This window comes from Centruroides vittatus, unplaced genomic scaffold (assembly GCF_030686945.1).
Source record: "Centruroides vittatus isolate TY-2023 unplaced genomic scaffold, ASM3068694v2 contig_596, whole genome shotgun sequence".
NCBI lineage: Eukaryota > Metazoa > Arthropoda > Arachnida > Scorpiones > Buthidae > Centruroides > Centruroides vittatus.
This window is the reverse complement of record NW_027122360.1, coordinates 592259-615393: the sequence shown is the minus strand read 5'-3', so window position 1 is coordinate 615393 and position 23135 is coordinate 592259. Positions and strand designations below refer to the sequence as shown.

Sequence of the window (23135 nt, the reverse complement as noted above, 5' to 3'; positions counted from 1 at the left end):
TACCGTTTTCGTGACGTTTTTCTGTCTCGTTTTACAGGCTGCTGGCATCATTTTAACGATAGCACAGTCACCTTGAGCGACGAAGAGACCGTAGCCAACTGTAAAGCGTATATTTTGTTTTACATTAGACGAGAAGTCAACTTGACACCCTTTAGCCTATAGGTTGGAGTGAGATTCCGGAGACGAAACTCTTGCACCAAATACTCTTAACGACCAAAACTCGGCCGATTTTCGTTCCCATTAATCGGAGGACGAAGTGCCACGTTGCCTAGATTCCACATCCACTCTTAGTATAGATTGGTACAATCTTCCCTTTCTGCCGCACACACAAAAAAAGTGAGATTACAACACTCCAAAGTCTGTGTTCGTCATAGTGTACATTAACAAAATCCTCCCGTTTGGAGCGGGAAGCTTTTACTGGAAAATTCAGTGTCGTGTGCTTTTCTGCAACCGTCTGTGCCGTTCGAACTGTGTTTGCCATTTCTCTCATCGAAGAACGATACGTTATTTTGTAATTTCCATCCAGTTAACATAAAGGTGCCAAGCGAAGATTTACTCATTACAACTTCAGACGGGGAATAAATATGTATTTAAAAAAGGAAATCTTATCGGGCATCCATTCCCTTAAGTGTAAATCAGTGTCGATCGTTTTTTGTGCAAGTTATCGTTTTATGATCTCTACGCCTCTGGCAGGCTGTTTTTTTAATGGTGTGAAGACGACGTCGTTCGCTGTCGATTTCATTATACCTTCGTTAGACATTATTATTATTATTAGGCTGTGTGGAGTGTCGATCGGAGGACGTGTGGAAAAAAGTGGTGTGTTCAAGATATTCGCTTATCGTCTAGCACCCGAAGTATAGTTTGGTATTTAAATGCATTTGGTTTAAAATAATCTTATTTTTTATATTTCGTTTATAATTTTAAAAGTATTTAGCGAATCTTTGGAGTGCGGCACCAATTTTTAACTATATATATATTATATATATATAATATATATATATATGGTGTGTGTGTGTATATATATAGTAGACACTGCTGGCTTTCCACTAGCGTGGAAGATAAGAGGGGGAGAAGTTAAACAGTATTGTAAGGTTTTTTGAATCGCAGAATTTTTTGTTATTAAATCTGATTCATTTGTACTTAGAGCTCGTTTAGAATTTTCCTTGGGTTTTCTTTTCGTTTATAAATTTAAAACAGTCGAATGGTTCGGGTATTAAACTCCCTACACCGATTTTCGATTAATTCTAGATTGACGTGGAGGAGAGAATCTTGTGCATTTAGACTGGTTTAAAATAAACAATAAATTTATTTAATAATGTACGAGTGGTACTTTTTTGGCGAACTCGCAAACGGTTTCGAAGGTACACTCGAGTACATTTTCGGGAAAACGTCCACGAGAAAAATCATTAAAAATTTTCGTAGTGGTGAACGAATGCCGCTCCGTCCTTCCTGTTCAGTCGTTCGCAGGCCAACTGGACGCTGGTGGTCATGGGGAGAGGTCCGCAACTGAACACGCCCACTTTCGTCACCTGAAATTTAAATCCATGAAACTCCGCTTTGAACGGTGGTGTCGAAAATTGTCAACTTACGCTCGGATGCTGCCGCTGAAGAGAGTTGAAAAAGGCGAAGAAGTTGGGACGACCGAAATGAGTGACGGACTGAAGGCCGGTGAAGAGACTGCGATTAGAAATTCTCTGGAAATGTCTTTCGCAAATGTACTAAGAGGGAAAGAGAAAATCAGTGGGCCAATGACCGAGAAACGAAGAAATCAAAAATTGAATCTACCCACCAACATGGTGGTGCGCAAGTCGAATTTCTGATAAAACTGCGTGATAAATATATGAACCGTGACCAAATCGTTCTTGTCTTTCGCTTCTACGTCTCTGATTATGTCCAGCATCCATTCGAAGTGCTTCTGAGTTCTCGTCACCCAAATAAAGTAAACCTGGAATTTTTCTTTATAGAAAAGTGCCTTTACGAAAAGGTAAATATTTAAAATTTTCTCACTTTTTTGCAGGGAATTTTGGCGCGATTGCCGGATTTGGCCACCACGTCTTTGAGAATGGAGGCGAAAGGAGTGACTCCTATCCCTCCTCCCACCAAAACCGACACTTCGAAACGGAACCAGTCCTGGTGACCTTCTCCGTAAGGACCGTCCAAAAATATCTGAAGAACACGAGGATTTTAGTAACTGGGAGCGCCTTACGGACCGAATTACCGGTTACTCACTTTGGGATAAGCGTGCGAACCCACGTTGGCCGGATCGTAAATCCTTCGCAGATTAAGGGTCCAGGGCCCGACGGCGCGAATGTGCAGGGTCAGGTTCTCTTCGTGAGGAGCGGACGACAGAGTGAAGGGATGATACTCGTTTTCGTTGAGAGGGAGGCAGGCTATTCTGACCCATTGTCCACTCATGTATTCGAAGTTGGGAGGTCGTTTGAACTCCAACATGGTGACGCCTGCAAATACCGGCGCGCGCTTTCACAAAACAGTTTCTCCGCACTAGAAGAAAGGCTTAAAACTTACCGGATGGCAAGAGTTCGGCTCTTATGACGGCAATTTCTACCTTCTTCCTGTTGACGCTAATCAGTTTGTCGACGGTGAAGAGGACGCAGGGCCCCAGGAAAAAGTAATAAAAGATGGGATCCTGAACCAATCTTCCCAGCCCGTGCAAAACCATCAAAATATATAAAACGGGGTATAAATTGTGAGTTAACCAAAAGGCGTCGAAAACGTGTCGTCTGGAGTACTGAATGGCAAAGACGTACATAACGGCAATCACCATGACCAGAAAAACACCCGTCAATCCTGAAAATGGGCGTAACGAGAACGCTTAAACGCGCCACAGATAATTGTTATACTCTCGGTTGTGGATTTACCTGTTATCGTTTGGAAACACCAGTAATGGAATTTTGGCAGTTCGTGGGTTCTGAAATTCAAAGAAATTAGCGTGAAGAGAACCGATAGACAAAGGCCATGGTTAAATTAATAAATAAATTACGCGTGGTAAAAATCGCGGAAGAGGCAAGTAAGATCGTCGGCCGTCTGCGTAGAAATGTGGTAGAAGTTCAGAGCGTGACCGACGGTGTGGATGACTGAAAAAAAACGAAATAAAGTAAATAATAGAAACCGTACGGGTGCGGTTAACAAAAGAGGAAACTTACCGGTAAAGACGAGAGCCCAAAAGGCGATGTATTTATGAAACTGGACGGTGGCGTCGAAGGGCACGAAGCGATGAAGGAAAGTCTCCCTGAGGAAGGTGATGCAATTGCGACACATAGTCAACAGAATGGTGGAGTAAGTGAACATCATGACGCTGGCCGCTCCTCTGGTCACAGTCACCCCGTAACCGGCGATTCTCCTGAGTCCTCCGTGCTCGCGCTCCACCGAGTAATCTAGCGAGGAAGGAAACCCTGAGCCCCAATCCCGGTTAAAGATCTAAGGACGGACAAAAGACTCACAGTAGGCTCTCTCGGCGAAAATCCCGAAGACCACAAAGGTGTAGAGCACCGACCAGAAGATGTGCAATTGGTAGTTTTCCACAAATCGGATGGTTTTGATCAGCAACTGTCTAAACGCGGTGGTTTGGTAAGTCTCCTGTTTCGTTTCAACTTGCAGTTGGCTGGGAGTTTTAGGTTGGGCAGTCTAACGGGGTCGTTCCCTCCGAAGTAACTAGAGCGCGAGGAAAACAGACGTCAGTCCGTGGGTACGGAGTGACTTTCTAATTCGAGTGGGTTACCTGTAAGCGCGGTAGATGGTTTCGTGAGCCCTGAAGACCGCACTCTGCCGGGCTGCCGATTTGGGGGGCATGGGGTTAAATCCGCTGACTGCAATGCCGGGGAAAAATTAATTTCGGCGGGAGAGCGAAAGCCCGCGCGTAAATGCTTAAGAGGAGTACCGTCGAAATTCAGTTGAACGTATCCCAGGTCTTCGCGGTAATCTCCTAAGAGTTTGGTGAAATCGTCAAAGGTTAGGTCCTGTTTGTGCTGCAGATTGGCCGACTTGAACATGCTGTTCACCAATTGGTTCAGGCGTTCGGTAGTTAAATTCTGATTGGCCAATTCCAACATGGATCTGAAAGGAAAGGTGCGTTAAGACTGGCGCCGAGCGGACGAAAGGCCTTTCGGGTACCGACGTACTTGATCATGCTGGCGAATTCCTTCTTGGAAAGTTGTCCCGAATGGTCGATGTCGTACATGTCGAACATAAGCTTGGCCTTGTCTTCCGGCGTACCTGCGGGGCGAAAATAATTGCCATCGCCTAGTGGCACAAAACCCAAGCGGTGATTACGCGATATCGCGATAGTTTCCGTGGAACGTTTAATTGTTACTGTAACAATGACGGATCAAATCGTGCGTAGATAAAACAAGCGTCCCGGAACATTATTCCTAAAATATGGCAACCCTAGCCCAAACGTCGGAAGAACGGAAGTGTAACGGGATAAACCGATCTTAATCTTTAGACGCTCCTTTTTGGTTTTCGTGGATTTACCGTCCACAAATTATAATGCTTGGATAAATTTACTTTCATCCGTTTTGGCGGGTGTAGCTAGAACACAGTTAACCGACTCTAGGTCGTTCGGGAATTAATATTGGTGAAGGGTGTCCGTATTTACAATCCATAAAGGGCACGGCCGTATACTAGATATACCCCATTGGTTGTAAATTTACCGCGGCCTTGGAGTCCAGAGTAATTAGAAACGTTTGTTCTTACCTTTAGCAAAAATGACGATCATGTCCAAAAATTCCCGGAAAGAAATGTATCCGTTCTTGTCGGTGTCGACCAGAGCGAACATCTGCTGAACGAACACCGCGTCGGGACGCAAGGACAGAGATTCCGCGAATTCGTGAGGCGTTAATTCCGTGTTTATTATTTCTTTGGCCTGCGCCGCGTCCAGCTTCAACAATTCGTCTTGATCGTGTTGGATGTTGAAAGCCTGAAAACCGGAGATTAACGCCCGGAAAGCGAGAATATCGGGAGGAAACCGGCTTAAAAACGCTCACCTGGGCGAACACTACCCTGAAAAACTTTTCCAATTGCTTCTGGCGATGCGCTTTGGTTATGGCGTCGTTCAACATGAACGGAAGTCTGATCGCTCTTTTCTGTCTTCCCACTCCTATCGCACCTAAATACTCTTCTAATCTAGCCACGAACACGCTCCTTTCTTCCAACATGTCGAAACTCAACACCTGCAAAAGAAAGTCTATGCTCAAACCCGTAACGGAAAGAAAAGAAACACAACCGAAACTGACCAAGTCGTATTCTCTGGCACTCGAAACAGCAAAAAGTGTTTGTGCGCGCCCTCGCTGATTTGCATCTCCACCGTTTCCACGTGTTTCAGGTCGATGGAACGAATCACTTGTCTGTTCAGCAACTGAATAACGATGGTCTTGGAATTCTTGTCCGTCCGGATGATGATCTGCCGCAGCTTCTCCTTCTTCCCCACCCATTCGTTGACTGTGGATATAAAAATTGATCCCGGTCGGTCGACCACCTTTCGTTTGATTATAGTTCACGTTTAGAGCCTACCTAACATGTTATCCGGTCCTAGTGTTTCGCGCTTGGCTTCGTTCACAATTTTCTTGTGCGCGGCTAGCCTTCGTTCCCGCTTCCTGGCCAAGTACACCAAAACCACTCCGCAACCTACGAAAAATTAAACAATGTATTTTGCCGAAAATATTCGTCAATTCCGGCCAGATGTCCACCCCGTCTCCCCGGGTATTTCGTGGTATCGTACGAAACCACCGCGTTGCTATTCACCCTACTCCAACGAAGTACGAGCTTTAGCCTCGTCACCCGATGTGTTAGCCTAGCATTAATTTTGGAAAAATTAGGGAAACTTACCCACGACGAAAAGTCCCAGCGATAAGAAAGTAAATGCGTAAGACACTTGGCTTCCACTGAAGTAGTCGAAAGTCTCGACGCTGCTACAACTTTCGATGTGGTCGTGAGACAGCGGGGGTAGAGATCGAAAGGAGGCGTTGTCCGATTGATACGTGAAGTCGAAGGTTGGACATGCGGGACCCGGGTTTTCTGCCGGGAGAGGAAGTTTTCCGTCAAGCCGTTGTATTTAAGTCGGCCAAAACCGTGGCGTAACGTCCAGCGTTCGTACGCTACGTAAAAGTTGAAGTACGAGGTGCGACATTTTAATTTCCGGAATGGCGCGTAGTGACATAATTATATCGAAATGACACGCGCATTCGTGTTCGAACATGTTTGAACTAATACGCGCATAAATTTCAAGCCGATAGTGATAGTTGTTAATTAGCTGTTGCCGAGGTAATGATTATCCGAGTGTACTCTTCGGCATAAAAATGGGTTACCCAATTTCAGAGCAACTTATTAATATTAAATTGTGTGTGAAAACGGGTAAATACGTTACCGAAACGTTACAGTTGCAAGTGGCACGTGGCGAAGATGCTACGAAAAAGTCCGGTGTGTTCGAGTGACTTAAAGGTGCATTCTGGGGATTAAATTTGTCACACCTCGTACACCTACCGTTGGACGGAAGTAGGAAAGGATTGCTCTGGATGTCTTTTTTGGTGATGTTGGTGACCTCCAACAACACGCTCAAGATGGTCAGACGCTTGATTCGGTCGATTTCGTCTTCGGTAAACAATCTGAAAAATTTTTATGGAATTTCTCTCTGGAAAATTACTTCTAAAAATGAAATTCGGGCACCTACTTATTGTTTCTGTTTTCGAACCAAAATCTGTCGCCGTCTCTTATTCTTCTGAACTGATCCTTGATGATTTTCTTGAAGAGAGGACCGGGAGACGTTTCAGTTTCCAGTAGGCCTCCCACCCAGATGTCGATCTCTCTAGTGGAGTTGTAGTATTTCTTCATCTGTTCTACCAGGCCCTGCGTGCGGGGGAATATCACCGTCTCCGTTCACAATTTACCACCGTTAGGGGAAGCCGACTCACCTTGGCGTCCAAACTGGAAGAGATGGCACTCTCCATCTGTTTCCAGTTGTCGATGATCTCTTTCTCGGGGAGCAAGATTTTTCGAGCCGTCCTGTAATCGGGCAGTCCGTGATCCCTGCCCCTCTGGATATTAATAGCCATCAGGTCTCTCCGAGAAAATTCCAGAGGGCCGAACACGTTCCCTGCAAAAGACTCGATATTATCGTCTCTTCCAGGATATTATCAAAAACTCGAGTCTCGAGGAGTCTGCACGGGGATGGTTTCTATTTTTGCATTTACGTACCTTTGTGAACAAACCGCCGTCCGGCGAATATCTAGACCAGGGGTGGCCAACGGTTTTTGCTCGCGAGCCGGATTGGAAGGAAAAATTTTTTCGAGGGTCGAACGAAATATTAAAATTAAATCTCATGTTAAATACAAATACGCTGACCCGGGCGGCAGGTCAGGTTTATTCGAATAGAAGTTCCTGGCGCATGCGCAATGTTATTTTACAATGCGAAGAAATGTACAAGCAAAAAAAATAAGTCAACAGGCAGGCGGCGCTGCGCGTCACACGTCAGCATAAACGGAGTGGCATGGCGGAATGGCAGACGAGTTTCAGTGAGTGTGGGGTCTTTCGTTCTTCGAATAGTGTAAATTTATAACAGACGAATACAAACGTTGCAAATCTCTACAATGGAATTTTTTAAAAAACGAAGTATCGCGAATTCATTCGACCAATTATTGGAAGTTAAGTAGCTAATATTGAAAAATTAATCGCGGGCCGTATGTTGGCCACCCCTGATCTAGACTATTTTAATATTTGGCACCGCAAAATTTATCTCCGATTTTGATACAATTCTTTCGAAAAGGGAGTTGCGAGTTTTACATGGGTTTATGCCCGTTGTTGGGCTGCAATTTGAAAATTCCCACCGACTTACCTCTCAAATCCTCCACGATGACGTTGTCTTCCCTCTCCGCCGGTTGCGAAGCCAGACCCATGAGAATTTCGTCGATGCCCGACTCCAAGACGGAATCCTGCAAAAGCCCATCTCTGTGAGAAGTGACCGAGCGTCGACCGATCTACCCGGACAATTCGTACCTGAGGGTTCCAGAAACTGTTGCAAGTTCGGATGTTTTTGAATCTGTGGTGACCGCCGGCCTTGATTTGTCTACCCACTTCGCAGTCCGGAGCCTTGGAGCTACCACCGCAAACAAGTCCCCGTTTACGCTACATAAACACTTACGTCTCAAAGAAAAAGCAACCTACCGGGTGTGTACCGCCGACACCACCAGTGTGTGCCCGAATCTCATGGCCGCCGACTGAAAGACGTGCGAAATGCCCGGATCTATGCTGCTGTCGTAACCTTAAAAACAACGAAAACTTAGACTTTTTCGGGCAAATTCGGGACGTGCGTAAATAAAAAACTCACCGCTGTAAGGGTCCAGTTTATCCTCCAACCACATGGGCAGCCACTCGTCCACCACTATGTGCTGCAAAATAAAACTTTTAGAGAAAATTGCTACGCGACGTATTAAATCTGACTAAATTTTTTTGTTTTTATTTACGTTGGACCGAGCTTCGACGTCATAGGTCAAACTGGTAAGATGAATTGCCAAACACCGAAAGTGCCTTCCTTCGGACATCCGAGCGCTTTTTTTCTTTTTAGTCTGTGTATTCGCGTACCGATTTGTCCTCTAAACGAGAGTTGTGTCGCGCGACTTCGGTCATTTTGGAAACGATTCGACGGGACGTCGTTTCCGTCCAAGTTCGATTGAAGAAAACAAGCGGCAAAACCGGAAATGGAGGAATCGTCACGAAACTTGTTACCAATCGTCTCTATCGCGAACCAGTGGGCCGAGCGTGGATTGGTTCGGCGGCTTAAATACAAAATCTATTTTTCACAAATCCACCGATGTCTGTCCGTCAAAAATTTTAATAGCCTGTCTACGGAAAAGAATTTACTCGAGAGCAACGTCCCGCGTGACGTGGCTTCGATTAAACCTACCGGCATATTCCCTGGTCTTAATATTTCAGGCAGTATGCGAATTTTATTTTGTTTTATTTCGGTAGATGACAACGATTTTTTCCGTTAATTATGTTAATTTTTTATAGCAGGTATAGCTGTATTAACTGTAAAGAATCGTGCTTTTAACTAGAATGTAAAGCTTCCATAATACCAGAATCAATAGTTACATTGGTCTTTGCGCTATGCTCTCAAATAGAGTTAATGCGTCAGATTGGCGATAGCTGGCGTTAGTCTTGTAGCCTATGAGTAATGGGCTGGCGTTAATCTACTCCCATTTTCATGCGTTTCTGTAACTTTTTTCTACTGTTCTGACAAAAAATCTTATTCATAATTACATTTTTTAATTTTATATCATGTATAAAGAAAGAAGCGTATTTGGTTTATAAAAAAATTAATAATAATATGATTTTAAATTACAGATGAGGATGTAGATAAATCGAAAATAGTTCTATTTTCGATTTAATTTATCCAGGTTTAAATAGATATTTAAAACTGTTAAAACTAATATATCAAATACTGTAGTAGAGATAACAGACATATCACACTTACTGGTAACATAAAAATGACACTTCTATCATCAGAATGCAATCTTCTGTCATTTTAGTGTTACCAGTAGCATTGTGATAAGTCTCTGTTATCTCTACCAGGGCCGGATTTACATAAGGGCATTGGGGGCCTGTGCCCAGGGCCCCCATAAAACTAAAAAAAAATTATGTTTAAACATAATTTTTTTTCTATTACCGCGACAGTCTAGTGTGGCCTAATCATTAGGGCAACAGGCAGAGAGAACCAAACCCGGGGAAAAACCTATGAAACATCGGAAAATTTCGGGAAAAAATTTCACATAGGCATTTTTCAGTTAAATTAAAATAATTAGTTTTACACAATAAAATATATGTATGTTTACAATAACCGTATTTTTAAATGAAATTTACAACTTCCTAGTTCAAATCTAATTGAAAGTACAGTATTTTGTGTAAATTTTCTAAATCATCAAATTTGCCTACTCTTAAAGGGCGGACCCCCACCGAATTTGTGCCCAGGGCCCCTGGATTGGTAAATCCGGCCCTGATCTCTACTATAGTATTTGAGATGTTAGTTTCAACAATTACAAGACAAGAAGCTTTTTTATAACGTTTAAAACTGTTATATTGCTACATATTGTGAATGAACGTTTTGTATATAATGTTCTGTGTGTAATATATCTGTTTACTTATTTTACCATTACCTATTTATTAAATAAATTTGCATTTTACTGTTTTGGTTTATTACATATGTATGTCAATATAATTAGGAAAACCATAGCTCATCCTATGATACATTTAAATAGCCATAGAAATTTAATTCAGATAAAGACGAATTACTTTTTAAATAATTTATTAACTTTAACACTACATAAAGTGTGCTATACAATTTCACTTGATTTAGTATACTGAGAAATAGTATTTGGGATGATGAGAAATTACGTTTCTTATGACACTCATTGGCTCTACATATTTGGTAATTTATATAATATTGTGCACTATTAAAAGTAGAACACGAATGAAGATTTATTGATGGCCTGGTACGTACACCTGTCCTTTATTTATATAGGTTTAAAATATCACTAACATGTCTTTCTTTTAGCCTCCATGTCACCATTAATCACTATCACTGTTAATATCTAATAATACTGTCTGAACTCTCGCCATCCTACATTTACCTATTTTATTTGTCAACCTCTAACTCATCATCTAATCAACTAAGTAATTATGTGTCTGTAAATATGTTGAATATGTTGTCTAAATAGTTGGAATTTCCTCTTTTTTTCTCTGACTGTCTATATTTGAAATCCAAGAACTAAATCTACTGACTTAATCTCCCTCTCTAAGCTGTTCCTAACTTTTTTGGATCAATTTTAATCTCTTTCTATCTTATTAATAAACACAATATAAATTGTGAACAACACATATCATCAGGGCCGGATTATCGAATAGGCAAAGTAGACAAATGTCTAGGACCCGTAATCCGGAGGGGCCCGGCTTCAGTGCAGAAGATTTCGCTGTTTCGATTTCGAAACTCGAATCGAAATTCGATAGGACAGAAAAGGCTGTATTTAACAATTCTTACTAAGCTCCGCTCGACTAGCCATTGCCTAAAAAAAAAAAAAAAAAAAAAGGTCAACAGCCACCCGTGCGTCAGAAGTAATGTATGCCACGGGATCTCTCGCGCCATCTAGAAATATTCCTAGGGGCCGCGTCTCGTGGTAGTACTGATGTATGGATGGTTATGATTTATTTTCTAAATCTACACTTATACGTCGCGACATCGCATATTCGATATAGCGTTCAAGTTGCTCGAGTGCGAAGATATTACAATTCAACAGTGTTTTATAAAAGAGTTAAAAAGTTATGGGTGTCACCCATGCTAGCTACGCTAATGTCACATTATATAAGATTTGTTTAGATGCAACTTATTTAAATGGGGCCCCAATTTAAATTTTGTCTAGGGCCCGCTAGAGGCTTAATCCGGCGCTGCATATCATAGCTCTTCTCTCGCTGCAAACTACAATAATTTACCTAATATTAATAAATAAAAAAACAGATATGGGCTTAACCTCGATAAACTCCATAGTCATCCTAAATCTCTTTTTTTATAACACTTTAAATCTATTTTATCTTAACACATGGTTTAACACTTATACATTTCCACAATTAGATTATATAATTCTCATCATTCTCTTTTCTTCCCGATTCAGAGTTCTCGGGAACCCGAAGACATCCCATATTAATATTGTATATAGAGGGTTAATTATAAATTTTTTGACTGTTTTCTTGCCCTTAACGAAAACCCCCAAAAATATTTTAAAATGAGCGCAAATTGTAAGCAACAAACAAACAGTCTAATCAATTTAAAGATTAAAATCGTGAAAGTGACAGTTAATAGACATATAAATATTAACGACATTTACGAATAAATAATGTTCGAAAGCGAATTAAAGTAGTTATAAGCGGTCCTTTAAAAATGACAAATGAAATATCCGAGTTAAAAACGAGAAAATTTCATATATTAAAAGAATTTCGAATGTTTTCAGCTGACTCTCCCTATACTCCAGCCAAACTTAAGACTACCCGCTATCGAAGCGCTCGAAGTGGCAGAAATATTTATTAAACCAGAATAATAGCGTTACAGCTATTGGCCAATATATCTATCGACTATGATGATACTGTTTATGTCGGCGGTGACACGTTTAACAAATGAGCAAGATACCGGAGGTAACTTGCCACAACTAAGTCATCGATGGTCGATGCCGATTGGTTAATAGCCAGTTGATTCTTTTCGTAGACAGACATTTTTTAAAAAAATCTTTCTGTCCTGTGGGCATTAAGAGGGCATCTTTTTAGCAAGCCCATTATGGGTTCGGCCAGGCGCGCATTGGGGCGGCAGGGTGGTGAGGGATGGGGCCCGACATATCCGGACGGACTATCCCAAAGATTCCCGGGATTTTTCGACCCTGTCCGAATTCTATTTTGGGTTCTCCCAGAGCGAGAGACTGCCACCTTGACCGCTCGGCCATCCGACCCTCTCCGTAGACAGATTATAGATGGAAGGCATTTTACCCTTTCGAATAGAAAGTTCGAAAACTAACAGGCCCACCTGTGGCCAAGCAGTCTTCGTACCCCGAACACTAGGAGTTCGGTCGTGGGTTCGCGCCTAGTTCGGACGGTCTGGCCACGTGGAGTTTTCCGGGTTTTCTCCACGTCTGTAACGCCTAAATAGGGACCAGTTTCCCTTAAAAGACCTCCCGGAAGGCACATTGCCCAAGTGTTGCGTTGCCATAACAAACAATCGAAAACGTACGGTTACCGCCGACAAATATACAAACGAGTGGCGATGCCCCTGTAAATATACCGTTCTTAGTCACTTTGGAATATCTGACTCGCGCTAGTTGGCGCGAGCTCGACTAGTTTTTTAAATCCTTAAATGTCTATCCGGAACGTTGGCAAATCTGCAGACGAGACCGAGTAGGGCTTCCCCATTGTAGTACTGGTTTGGTTTATTTACGACAACGTCACCCCTGGGCCATCTGCCCAGGGAGATGTCTGCGGAAAGGATTTTCTACTTTGTTTTCGCCAATTCCCTTCATCGAAATAAGGGAATCCGAAAAAAAAAAAATTAGAAATTCGGATACACATTTTCAATGTATAGTGAATACTGGCCGGATGGCCGAGCAGTCAAGGTGGCAGCCTCTCGCTCTGGTGACCCGGGTTCGAATCTGGACGGGGGTGGTCCGTCTAGATATGTCTGGCCTCGTCCCTCACCATCCGGTCGCCCCAATGCGCGCCTGGCCGAACCCATAATGGGCTGGCTATAAGAGGCCCTCTTAGTGCCCACAGGGCGGAAAGAGTTTTTAAAAAATGTATAGTGAATAAATAAATAATATTTTCGTTTAAATTATATTTCGGTAAACTCCACATTTTTAGCCGCGTTAAAGTTTATAGGGGGAGAGCTCCCCCTATAAACTTTAACGCAGCTACGTTTTTACTTGGTAAAGGTAGCCGCGCTAACACCTTTTTGCTATGTAAAACCTTCCTGGCATAAAGCATCTCGAAAGCTAAAACGTGCGAAAAGTAACTCGAATACTTTTTAAATGAATCGCTAATTGCTCGTACACGTCCGAATTAAATTTCGAGTCACTAACGGGATGACTTTATTTTACGTATAATTGGAAAGTAACGACAATGGATTTCCACCCCCTAACGACGATTTTCCCGCACCGTACGACAGTGGCGTAGCGTGGGTGTCAGCCGCCCGGGGCGGAGGAAAATTTCGCCGCCCCCTTATTTAGGTATTTTTACAAGATATTATTATTTATTGTGTAATTTTGCCGCCCCCTAAAAGTGCCGCCCGGGGCGGGCCGCCCTTGCCGCCCCCACTACGCTACGCCACTGCCATACAAACAATCGTGAATCGATGGTTTGTACGAACAGAAATTCGTCGTTGGGTGTCGAGAAAGCCTGTGTCCGATTAACAAATATTCTGCCTTCGAAAGTCCTAAATAACGCCGTAAAACATAAAATATCTTAGAATAAACCTTAAATTATAATTTCCAGTTTTTATCCTCAACTAAATCACCCAATTTTAGGGAGAAAGTCTTCAAATTGGCCATATTGAGCGCACGAAACTCGACCACCAAAGTCGAGGGGGTTACGTACGCAGAAGCGTAAAACATTACGCTAACAAATTAATATTTTCTTACGGAGGAATAATGTTGCGCAAAAATAACGTAACACTAGCTTGGCCTGCGTACAGTAATAATATTACACCGTAATATTATGGTAACACGTATCTAAAGATTCTCGGCTTAGGCCGTATTTAATCTTTAATCTGGCATTGCAGACAACGATTCAATTGTTTTAGAAAGATGACGATTTATAGTATCCGGACAAGACGTAATTTCTAAAATGATCGACATTCGGTCGGAGGGACGACCACACCAATCAGATGAAAAATCTTGGCAAATTTTTTGCCCATGGTAAATACTATAAATTTAGATTTCCGTATTTTACAAAATAAATAAATAAATAAACTTGCCTGATAAGTAGCGATGACCCACTTTCTGGCTTCGTTGAATATCCGCTCGTCCGACCATCCCGGATTCTTATTTCGTAGGGTTTCGGCAATGCGATTGTGCCACCGGAACCATAAAATCCCAAAGGTCAACAAGAAGGGGTTCTCGTTGCCTCGGGGATTCCCCAACTCTGAAACCAGAGACGTATATAGAGACACGCGGACACCAGACAGGAAATGGTTAACCATACTTACTAAAGAACCGCGAAACTGGCTTCAAGTAATGATCTTTGGGAGGAGGAGGATTGGCCATGGGCAATCTGACGTCGTTGTAGGCGGGGTACAGACCTCCGTGAGAGGCGGCCAGGGTGCCGTTGACGAAGGATCTGAGGGCGTCGGCCCAAGCCTTAGACGTGCCGTACATTAACCCGCCGTCGATCCAGGGGGTGATTTCGTTCAGCTGAAACGACAAAGTACGTAGTACCATCGAAAGAAGGGGAATTCGGGTAAAGGTAAATGATCTACCGTCCTACCTGTTGTCTGGGATTGTTTGGAGAGTTTCCGGTATCCACGGCGTATCGCGTTCGTAGGACGGGCATCTCTCTGTGCCCGGTTTTCAGGTACTCGTGCCCCTCGGGTATGGGTATATTGTAATATTCGGGGGGACAAGAGGGTCTCTGAGCGTCCAATATCTCTTCTACCACTTGTTGACCTTAACAAAATAAAAGTAAAATTTAGGTGGCTGGCATTTTCGTCTTTATTTCCAAACTGGAACTTACCAAAGAAGACGAGAAAAGCGGTTTTCCCCGTTTTGGAGTGATTTCCCGAAGCTCCCTTCATCAACGCGTCGCTGAGAGTTATCGGGTTGGGACGATCTTTGGTTTCCACGGGTTTGTAGGACCCGTCCGCGTAGGCGGGTGGCAAAATTCGAATTAAAGGACTATCTGTTAACAAAATAATACTCGGTTACGTCGTGCCAACCGCACCCGGCAAAAACTATCTCCGGTAAGCGACTTACCCACGGCTCCCAAATTGGGGTGAGCGGCGTTATTGTACCATCCGTCGTATCCCTCGTATTCCACCGGTTCCCTATCGTCGTCGACGTCTTTCAGTAGATCTTCCAGAATCGAATTTTTCTTCTCGGCTAAGACGAAAAATGGATTTTTTAACCAAACTTTCAGTGTTAAGAGTATTGTTTGCATGGAAAAACAAGAAAATTTCCCGATTCGTGTTCGGCTGTGATATGAAAAAAGTTTACAAACTCTAGACAATACTGGCGTAAGCGGCTACCTTTATTATGCCTTTGTAGTCCCTAATAAACTATTTAGACGACGATACGCCTAGAAAATCACGATATTCCCCGAAGCGAGCGTGTGGTGGACACCGTCATCTTTACAAAGTAAAGCCAGCCGTCGTGGCCGGTGCTCCTATTTGCCAATATTTGTTTTTATATAATTAAGCTTCTGGCCACGGATTTTGCATATTGCTCTTTGACAAATGACATTGGTAATAATTTTTACTTGTCTTAACGAGTTATCAATGGCTGCCCGATGCTGTGAATTTGTTAGCCTTTCGTCGATTAAAACTACAATAGAGAATCGAATTACACATTTATCTCCCGAACTACCTACAATTAAATGCTTAGATAATCGGTTACAAACGGACATTTTTGCTTTTTACTCGTCCGGGCAATGAAATCGGTCACAAACGGTTCACTTGTGGTCTCTTATTAATCTAAAGGCCGGGTTTGCTATTTAGGTACTGTACCTGTACCTACCTACTTGCCCGGTTTAGTAAAAATTAACTAGATATTCATTTAACTATTAATTTGCTTTCTACCGGAAACTTGTAAAAGAGAATTTTCTGTTCATTATAATAATCTCCCCGTTTATATTCGCACCATAGTTTAATACAGTAGAGTGTCGTTAATCGGAACGCCGGTAATCGGAATCGCCGGTAATCGGAACGATTTTCAGTCGGACTGTGTCATGCTGAATCGAACGTTTTTGATACTTTTTTTTTTTTTTAACTCTTTCCGCCCTGTGGGCACCAAGAGGGCCTCTTTTAGTAGGCCCATTATGGGTTCGGCCAGGCCCACAATGGGGCGACCGGGTGGTGAGGGACGGGGCCCGACATATCCGAACGGACCACCCCCCGAAAAATTCCTGGGGATTATTCGACCCGTTCGGATTCGATCCCGGGTCCCCCAGAGCGGTAGGCTGCCACCTTTACCGCTCGGCCATCCGGCCGTCACGTTTTTGATACTAGATTTACTTGTAAAGTATAATTTTCATGTTTTTATATTCTTCAATATATTTATTTTGTTTGTACAAAATAAAAAAAAAATAATTTTTAACGATACGATAGCCTCGATTATTATTATAAAAATTTTCGTTAGGCTTAAAATCGACGAAAATTCAACGCGAAGCGACACGCAACGGAGAAAAATTTCAACATCGGATAGGTTAATATATTTTTTCGTACTAATATATTTTATCGAACATAATGATAATCGGAACAACCCCAGTCCCCAATTGATTCCGATTTTCGACTCTCTACTGTATAAAGTTTAAAAGATACGCACACTCCTTATCCTCGATTGGTAGCCGTATTGTTTACATTTCACTAGCGCTACCACAAAATGCGGTGGCAGCCGTGCGAGAGAATCGGGCACGTGATTCCAAAGTCAGAGCGGTCTTAAACTCACTGGATAATAGGAAAACGTTGGAAATGTGGCATACGACTTAGTGTATGACTAGTCTATGGAACAAAATGTAAAGAAATTATTTTACAATGCCTACTTCTCGTTGCCTAACTTTCCTGGCTGTTAAGAGAATTTTTTTTAAAACAACTTTTATGTTATCAAATACGCTATTTAATAAATAAATCGTGTGTGGCGCCACTGTTATGATATTTTATAATAAAAAACATTTATATTATTAATTACTGTATTAGAAAATGGCAAAACGCTTAATTTTGGGGTAGAGATGAGTTTTATAAACTCTTGTAAGTTAATAGCCAGTAACATTTTTATTAAATCCTATCCCTCTTCAGATATGACACGTGAACGCTTTTATCTCCCCACCTTCCTAATATATTCAAGAGGTATCCCGATTATAATAATGGATGCCTAAAACACGCGATATAGACGTCCAAAGGAAAATCCTTCAATGTAGAGAAGTATATAATAAAAAAAGCTAAGCTTATAAGCGCTGTATATTATCTTAATAATACGATAATAAAAGTTAATATACGAAAGTAAAGATATTTTTACTACATTTGTAATTATAGTACAGAAAAAACTCGTAGAATATAATCATTGTTTTTATATCGATATATCACGTATACAACCGTCCGTATGGTTATGGGGATATCTGAAAGATCGTGTCTATAGAGGAGGCAAACGAACTCTGCCTGAATTGAAAGCGAGCGTAACATGTCATATTGCTGCAATTTCTCAAGAACCCTATGGGGCTACCGTTGAACACCCTGTAAGGCGCTTTGAACACGCGATTGATGCAAATGATTGCTCGTTGAACAAATGTCGCGAATAAGTCTTTTGCGTATTTTGTGTTTCTTGTTCTTCGTGCGCCATTTTTTCACCTAGAAATTTGAACTAATTATTATTTTTTTTTGCATTTTCCTTTTTCCCACGGTCCCTATAACATATATACCAAGTTTCATCAAAATACGCCAACGAGAACAGACTCTATACAAGTCTGAGTAGGCAACTTTAATTATAACCGCCCGGTATATCTGTCACAGAATCGCTATGAATGCTATCGAATAAAAATCATCGCTAGGGCGTCCCTAGCAATAATTTTCAGCTATTATTTAAATTAATAGTATAAATTTATTTATTAACAGTATACCTGTATATTATTATTTTTATTTGTAACAGGAATTTGTTATTTATATGAATTTTATTATTTATACCACGGAATAACACTGCCGCTGCTAGCTAGAACGCCCACTAAGGGGCATCCCGGGATACTAGTATATTTATAAAAAATAAATTTATCATTTTTTCAATTTCTGTTTATTTTAATATATAGAGTGTTACAATGTAACATACAAAATTCATACAGGCTAAATTCATATAGTACTATGTGGAGGCTGGAGGTAGAGATTTCACTCCCCAGTGGAGTGTGATCCAAAACATTACACTAATATCGATGTTCGGTGTTCATTGACCGTATCGGTGTTCACGCGCCACTAGTGATCACTTTGAGCACTACCAATCGTTTAGCGTCGGAACTGTTAGAGATTAGAACCCAAAAAATCTATTTACTGCAAAAGTAAAGTAAAATAAAAACATATACACTAAAAATGAATTTTTTGAAAGATACTAAATTGAAAGGAAAGGTATTAGGATTTCACGAATGGTACTAGGAAAATGTTGTTGGGTATCTTGGTACTGGTATAAGTAAAAAGGTACTAGATCAGTACAAGGTGGAACAACACTGGCCACGACCCTTTCGACCCGTGTCGCCACCTCGGCACATACGCAGTTAAATTTAACGTTTAATTACAGTCTAAATCTCAACATATATTACAGTTATAAACGTAACGTTTAACCGTAATTATAATTAAGCGAAGAGGAGTGACAGAAACGATAGGCGCGATTCTGCCTTAACTTATAGAAAGGTGGAATTATATGTAGAGAGTGGGAGTTAGATATTATACAACTTAATTATTATCGGTCGACTTTCCCAACAATCTTTCGTGGATACTTCGTACAAATAATGTACGCTGGACGATAATATTACGCACAATTAAGACGAAAGATAATCTTAACTCTTAGCAATGTGTTCCTACAAATTTTTGTTGGTCTATTCTTCTTTTTAAGATACGAACTGAGTCAGCCGGATGCCGATTGGATGAGCATTTTAAATCGACAGTCGAGTAAACGTTTAAAGAAAGGATGTGACTTACATCCGGTATGAATCTACCGCTGACTTTCCACACGATGTCTCGTTTAATATATTTTTCCCAATAAAACTTTCTGATTGTAAAGGAATCTTTTATAAAAAATCAGGTTACTTTTTCCATTATACCGACTCCTTGTTCCGAAAATATAGTTTTTAATTTGAATGGATGAATTGTAAGAAGAAAATGGCTAATTATTTACCGAAATTAAAAATAATTATAATACAATGATAATTAGTTTGTCTGGGTAACAAAACTCGCAGAAAATATTTTATTTCGGCCAGGGAAAAAGCCTAAAGAAGGGTCCATCGGCGCAATATAAAGACGATTCCGTATTATGTAGATGTCGCTAATACTGTACAATAAACCACATAAGAAAATAATTGAAATGGATAATGGCGTACGCTCTCTTATATCGAAAGATTTATTGGGGAAAAAATGATGAGAATATCGCGCAAACGAGGTAATTTAGGGAGTGGGCGAGCGCAGCGGCACCTCCTCCGGATAGAAAAAAATTTTGTAAGGCATATTGCTTCCATTCTGTACCCCATTGGATTTCTACATCCGCTACAAATGATACGTGTGACCAGCAAATTAAAGAGGCGAGGGATCATTATAATAAAATATACTGGTAGGTAAAAGTTATTCGCGCGATTTGTCTATCGAATTTTATTTGATCTTTTGGCGCCAATCGATCGATTTCCAGAAGATATATTTATATATATTTGGATATATTTATGCGTGTATTTGTGCACGTGTAATAATATGATATACAATGATAAGGATCGAACATCATTCTATCAAGAAAGGGGGGTTTAGAACGAGAAATGAAATCTTACTACGAAATGGATCGACTGTGGACTATACAAAACAACTAAAATTGCTTTCGATTTAAGTTTCGATTTTGCATAATGCATGAATCACGAGGAAGAATTGCGATTTTCAGTATTTTCCAACAAATGAATAGTTTCGATTCGACATTTGTTTTTGCGTCACTCACGCTTCCAAATCGACAAGGAAACAAAACTGTCCAAAGTACAAGTTTTTTGGTTTCTTTTATTTAAATACAAATAAAACTGCGACTAAACATATTTTCGACTTATATTTATGGTTTCATTATTGTATTTCTAATTTTCATTCTTTCAAAAATAAGACAAAATAAAACTCTGTTAAACCATCGTCCACAATTCCATTATTTAAATCTTCGGTATGCATTAATTCGGAGGTCAGCCGACCAGCCAGGACGGCATCAAAGACACTCTTATACAAATAAAAATATGCAAATACTAAGAAAATTTAGATACAGAGTCAGCCTTTTAAATGTTTGTTTGAATTTGTTTGGCATTTGTGTGGAAAGTACGGGCACGCTTGTCGAGAACCATTGGATTAACACGTAGGCAAATAGTTGATCTGTACGGTAAATATATAGAGCATGATGTATATTCTGTACTATTCAATATATTGAAATGATTTTAAGTCGATCGACTATATTATCTGATTTCTATTGCAGAGAGAATGCTTTTTATGAAGCTAAAGTTATCTCCGTACATCTCTTTAGCGCCGTAACTTATAGCCTTTATATATTAAGTAACGTTAATTAAAGGACGTATAATGAAAATTTCTTTACGTAGCTCTGAAGTGATGTTTAGTGTATTAAAAACACGAAACGATCGATATTCGCAACATAATCCAAAATAAAGTGCTACGTAGACATTAACTGCTCGCCAATTTGCACGCTTATTTCTTAATTAGCGCCCGTATTGTTTGCTTCTCGGCGAAAACGTTTAAAATTATTTTTCGATATTCAATAATCATTTAATTGTACGAAATAACGTGGATACCTTTGTACGTCTTGCCAGACGAAATAAATATCTAGCTTCAATTTCCTATTTCGACTGTCGTTTCCTGGCACTTATATAATTTATAAGAAGGGCCTCTCGGAATTCGACCGAAAGGTCCTTACCTCTTTCAGACCCTCGATATATTAATATACAAGAAAGTGAGTGGAATGGTGATTTACGTAATGTTTCCGAAGCTTCCGTACGCGCGAGACCCGGATCGAACCACTCTTCTGTATTATCCCTGTGTTAAGGTCTAATTTTGTCATTCGTAATTGGTGTATAGTCGGTCAATATTAATTATTTCTATTTTAGGGAGATGGGGTAGTATTCCCGCGTCAAACTTCTCTCTTTTTTTTAACCTCTTTTCGGGGCTCCGTTCGACTCGCTCGGAACTCGAACCTGGAATTGCGAGGCTTTCTAAAAAACAGTCTTCTCGAAGCAAAAACGTGTGAGACCGACTATTAAATCGTAGATCGTCCTCCGGCCCTCCCCTACTTCCCCGATTATTACCCGGCTACAGACGGTTCGCTTTGATTTATACGCGCTCTTTTCGAGAACAAATGACGCATTATAAATGATAAAACTCGTACGCACAGGTACTTGCGGGTGTAGCAAAGTTACCGCGAAAATATCCCATCCCGTCACCCTACCGCCCCTAAAATGGGCGCAGTTAATATTGACCGAGTGCAATCTCGTCGCACCGATTATACATTATTCTAATTTAATTAAATTTTAATTCTCAAAATTATTTGATTAGTTTATAAGTTATTCGAATTATACAAAGCCATACTTACGATTTTGAGTGGTGGTCGTGGGGGCTACAGTGGTAGTGGTGGTGGTGGTGGTGGTGGTGGTGGTGGTTAAGGGGATGGGTTGAGGATTGGGATTATCTTGACCCCTGCCGGTGGTCCATAGAACAAAGATGATCAGGTATCTGCGATACATCGTCGGGAACGTCGTAAGGCCGAATGACAAAAGAACGGCCAGGAACTAAAAACAAAATGGGGGCGACACTTCTCTTCCTGAACTTCCTCTCTCGGAAAACGAATTTCCAGGAAGTTTTATCAGTCGGTGCCTTATTGGTTACCGATAATATTTCGAAAGTAAGAGAAAGTCCTCTATTTTCCACTTTTTAATCTATTATTTTTCTCTCGAATAACGTATTTTGTAAAAAATGTTATTTTGACAACTTGGCAAATCCTTGGCAATAAATAAACGTAGCGTTTAAATTCGTTGAAATAATTAAATAAAATTATACGTTTACATTTACGACAGACGGAAATTGTTTATTTTTTCAAATTATCCATCTAATCTTTCACGGAAAGAATGCTTTTAAGAATAAAATATTGGACGATTACTGAAGGCACGTAATGTTCTCCGACCCGTGGCGCACGAGCGTCACCAGTCCGCGTACACATTTTCAATATACTGTAATTACATTTATATAGTTTAAACCGGGACCGGTTCGAGGGATTGAGGCACCCAAGGTCAGTTTGGTTTTCGCGCCAGATCGTTTTTTTTCAAAAGTTTAAATTTCTTTTGTTTGATTTTAGAGGAATCTAGTTTAATATTGTCCGAGGTATAAATCTCGGACAATATTAAACTAGAAGTATAAACGAAACTTCTATATCCGTTAGGGACGTTGTGCAAAGCTGTGCTTAACGAAAGTACTGAAGGCATAGGCCTGCCGTGTAAAAATTCTCAAAATGAGGATGTTTTAATTGAAAGACTGCGCTAATTCGATAGTGTCTTCGCCTCGCTTTGTGGTATAACCTACCGTTATTTTCTAAATGAGTTGGATTTCTGTTCCATTTCCGAAATGATTGTTGATTAGATTGTAATTCATTGTTAATCTTTTATAACTCGAGTTTTTAAAGTTG

General features: G+C 40.8%; 2 protein-coding genes across 2 annotated transcripts in view; one reads left to right on the top strand and one right to left on the bottom strand.

The window, feature by feature from the left end:
- The window catches only part of LOC136979214 (ubiquitin carboxyl-terminal hydrolase 3-like), a 42522-nt gene extending 41202 nt beyond the window's left edge, over positions 1-1320 (top strand). The window contains exon 15 of the mRNA XM_067275156.1: positions 38-1320. Within this exon, the coding sequence (XP_067131257.1) occupies positions 38-162 (125 nt within the window). The 3' untranslated portion in view covers positions 163-1320. The remainder of the gene's footprint in view (positions 1-37) is intronic.
- LOC136979215 (dual oxidase 2-like) lies at positions 1287-22277 on the bottom strand. Its single transcript, XM_067275157.1, is given in 32 exon segments — positions 1287-1529; positions 1590-1718; positions 1790-1945; positions 2008-2166; positions 2230-2459; positions 2527-2808; positions 2880-2929; positions 3002-3095; positions 3165-3395; positions 3462-3622; positions 3740-3791; positions 3866-4074; positions 4140-4233; positions 4714-4936; positions 5004-5189; positions 5253-5269; positions 5272-5457; positions 5530-5643; positions 5845-6033; positions 6499-6620; positions 6686-6861; positions 6927-7108; positions 7847-7943; positions 8008-8107; positions 8176-8272; positions 8339-8399; positions 14510-14676; positions 14741-14945; positions 15019-15197; positions 15265-15429; positions 15504-15629; positions 22050-22277. Coding segments are annotated over 32 exon segments (4713 nt in total). The 5' UTR covers positions 22201-22277; the 3' UTR covers positions 1287-1406.
- Between the last annotated feature and the right edge of the window lie 858 nt (positions 22278-23135).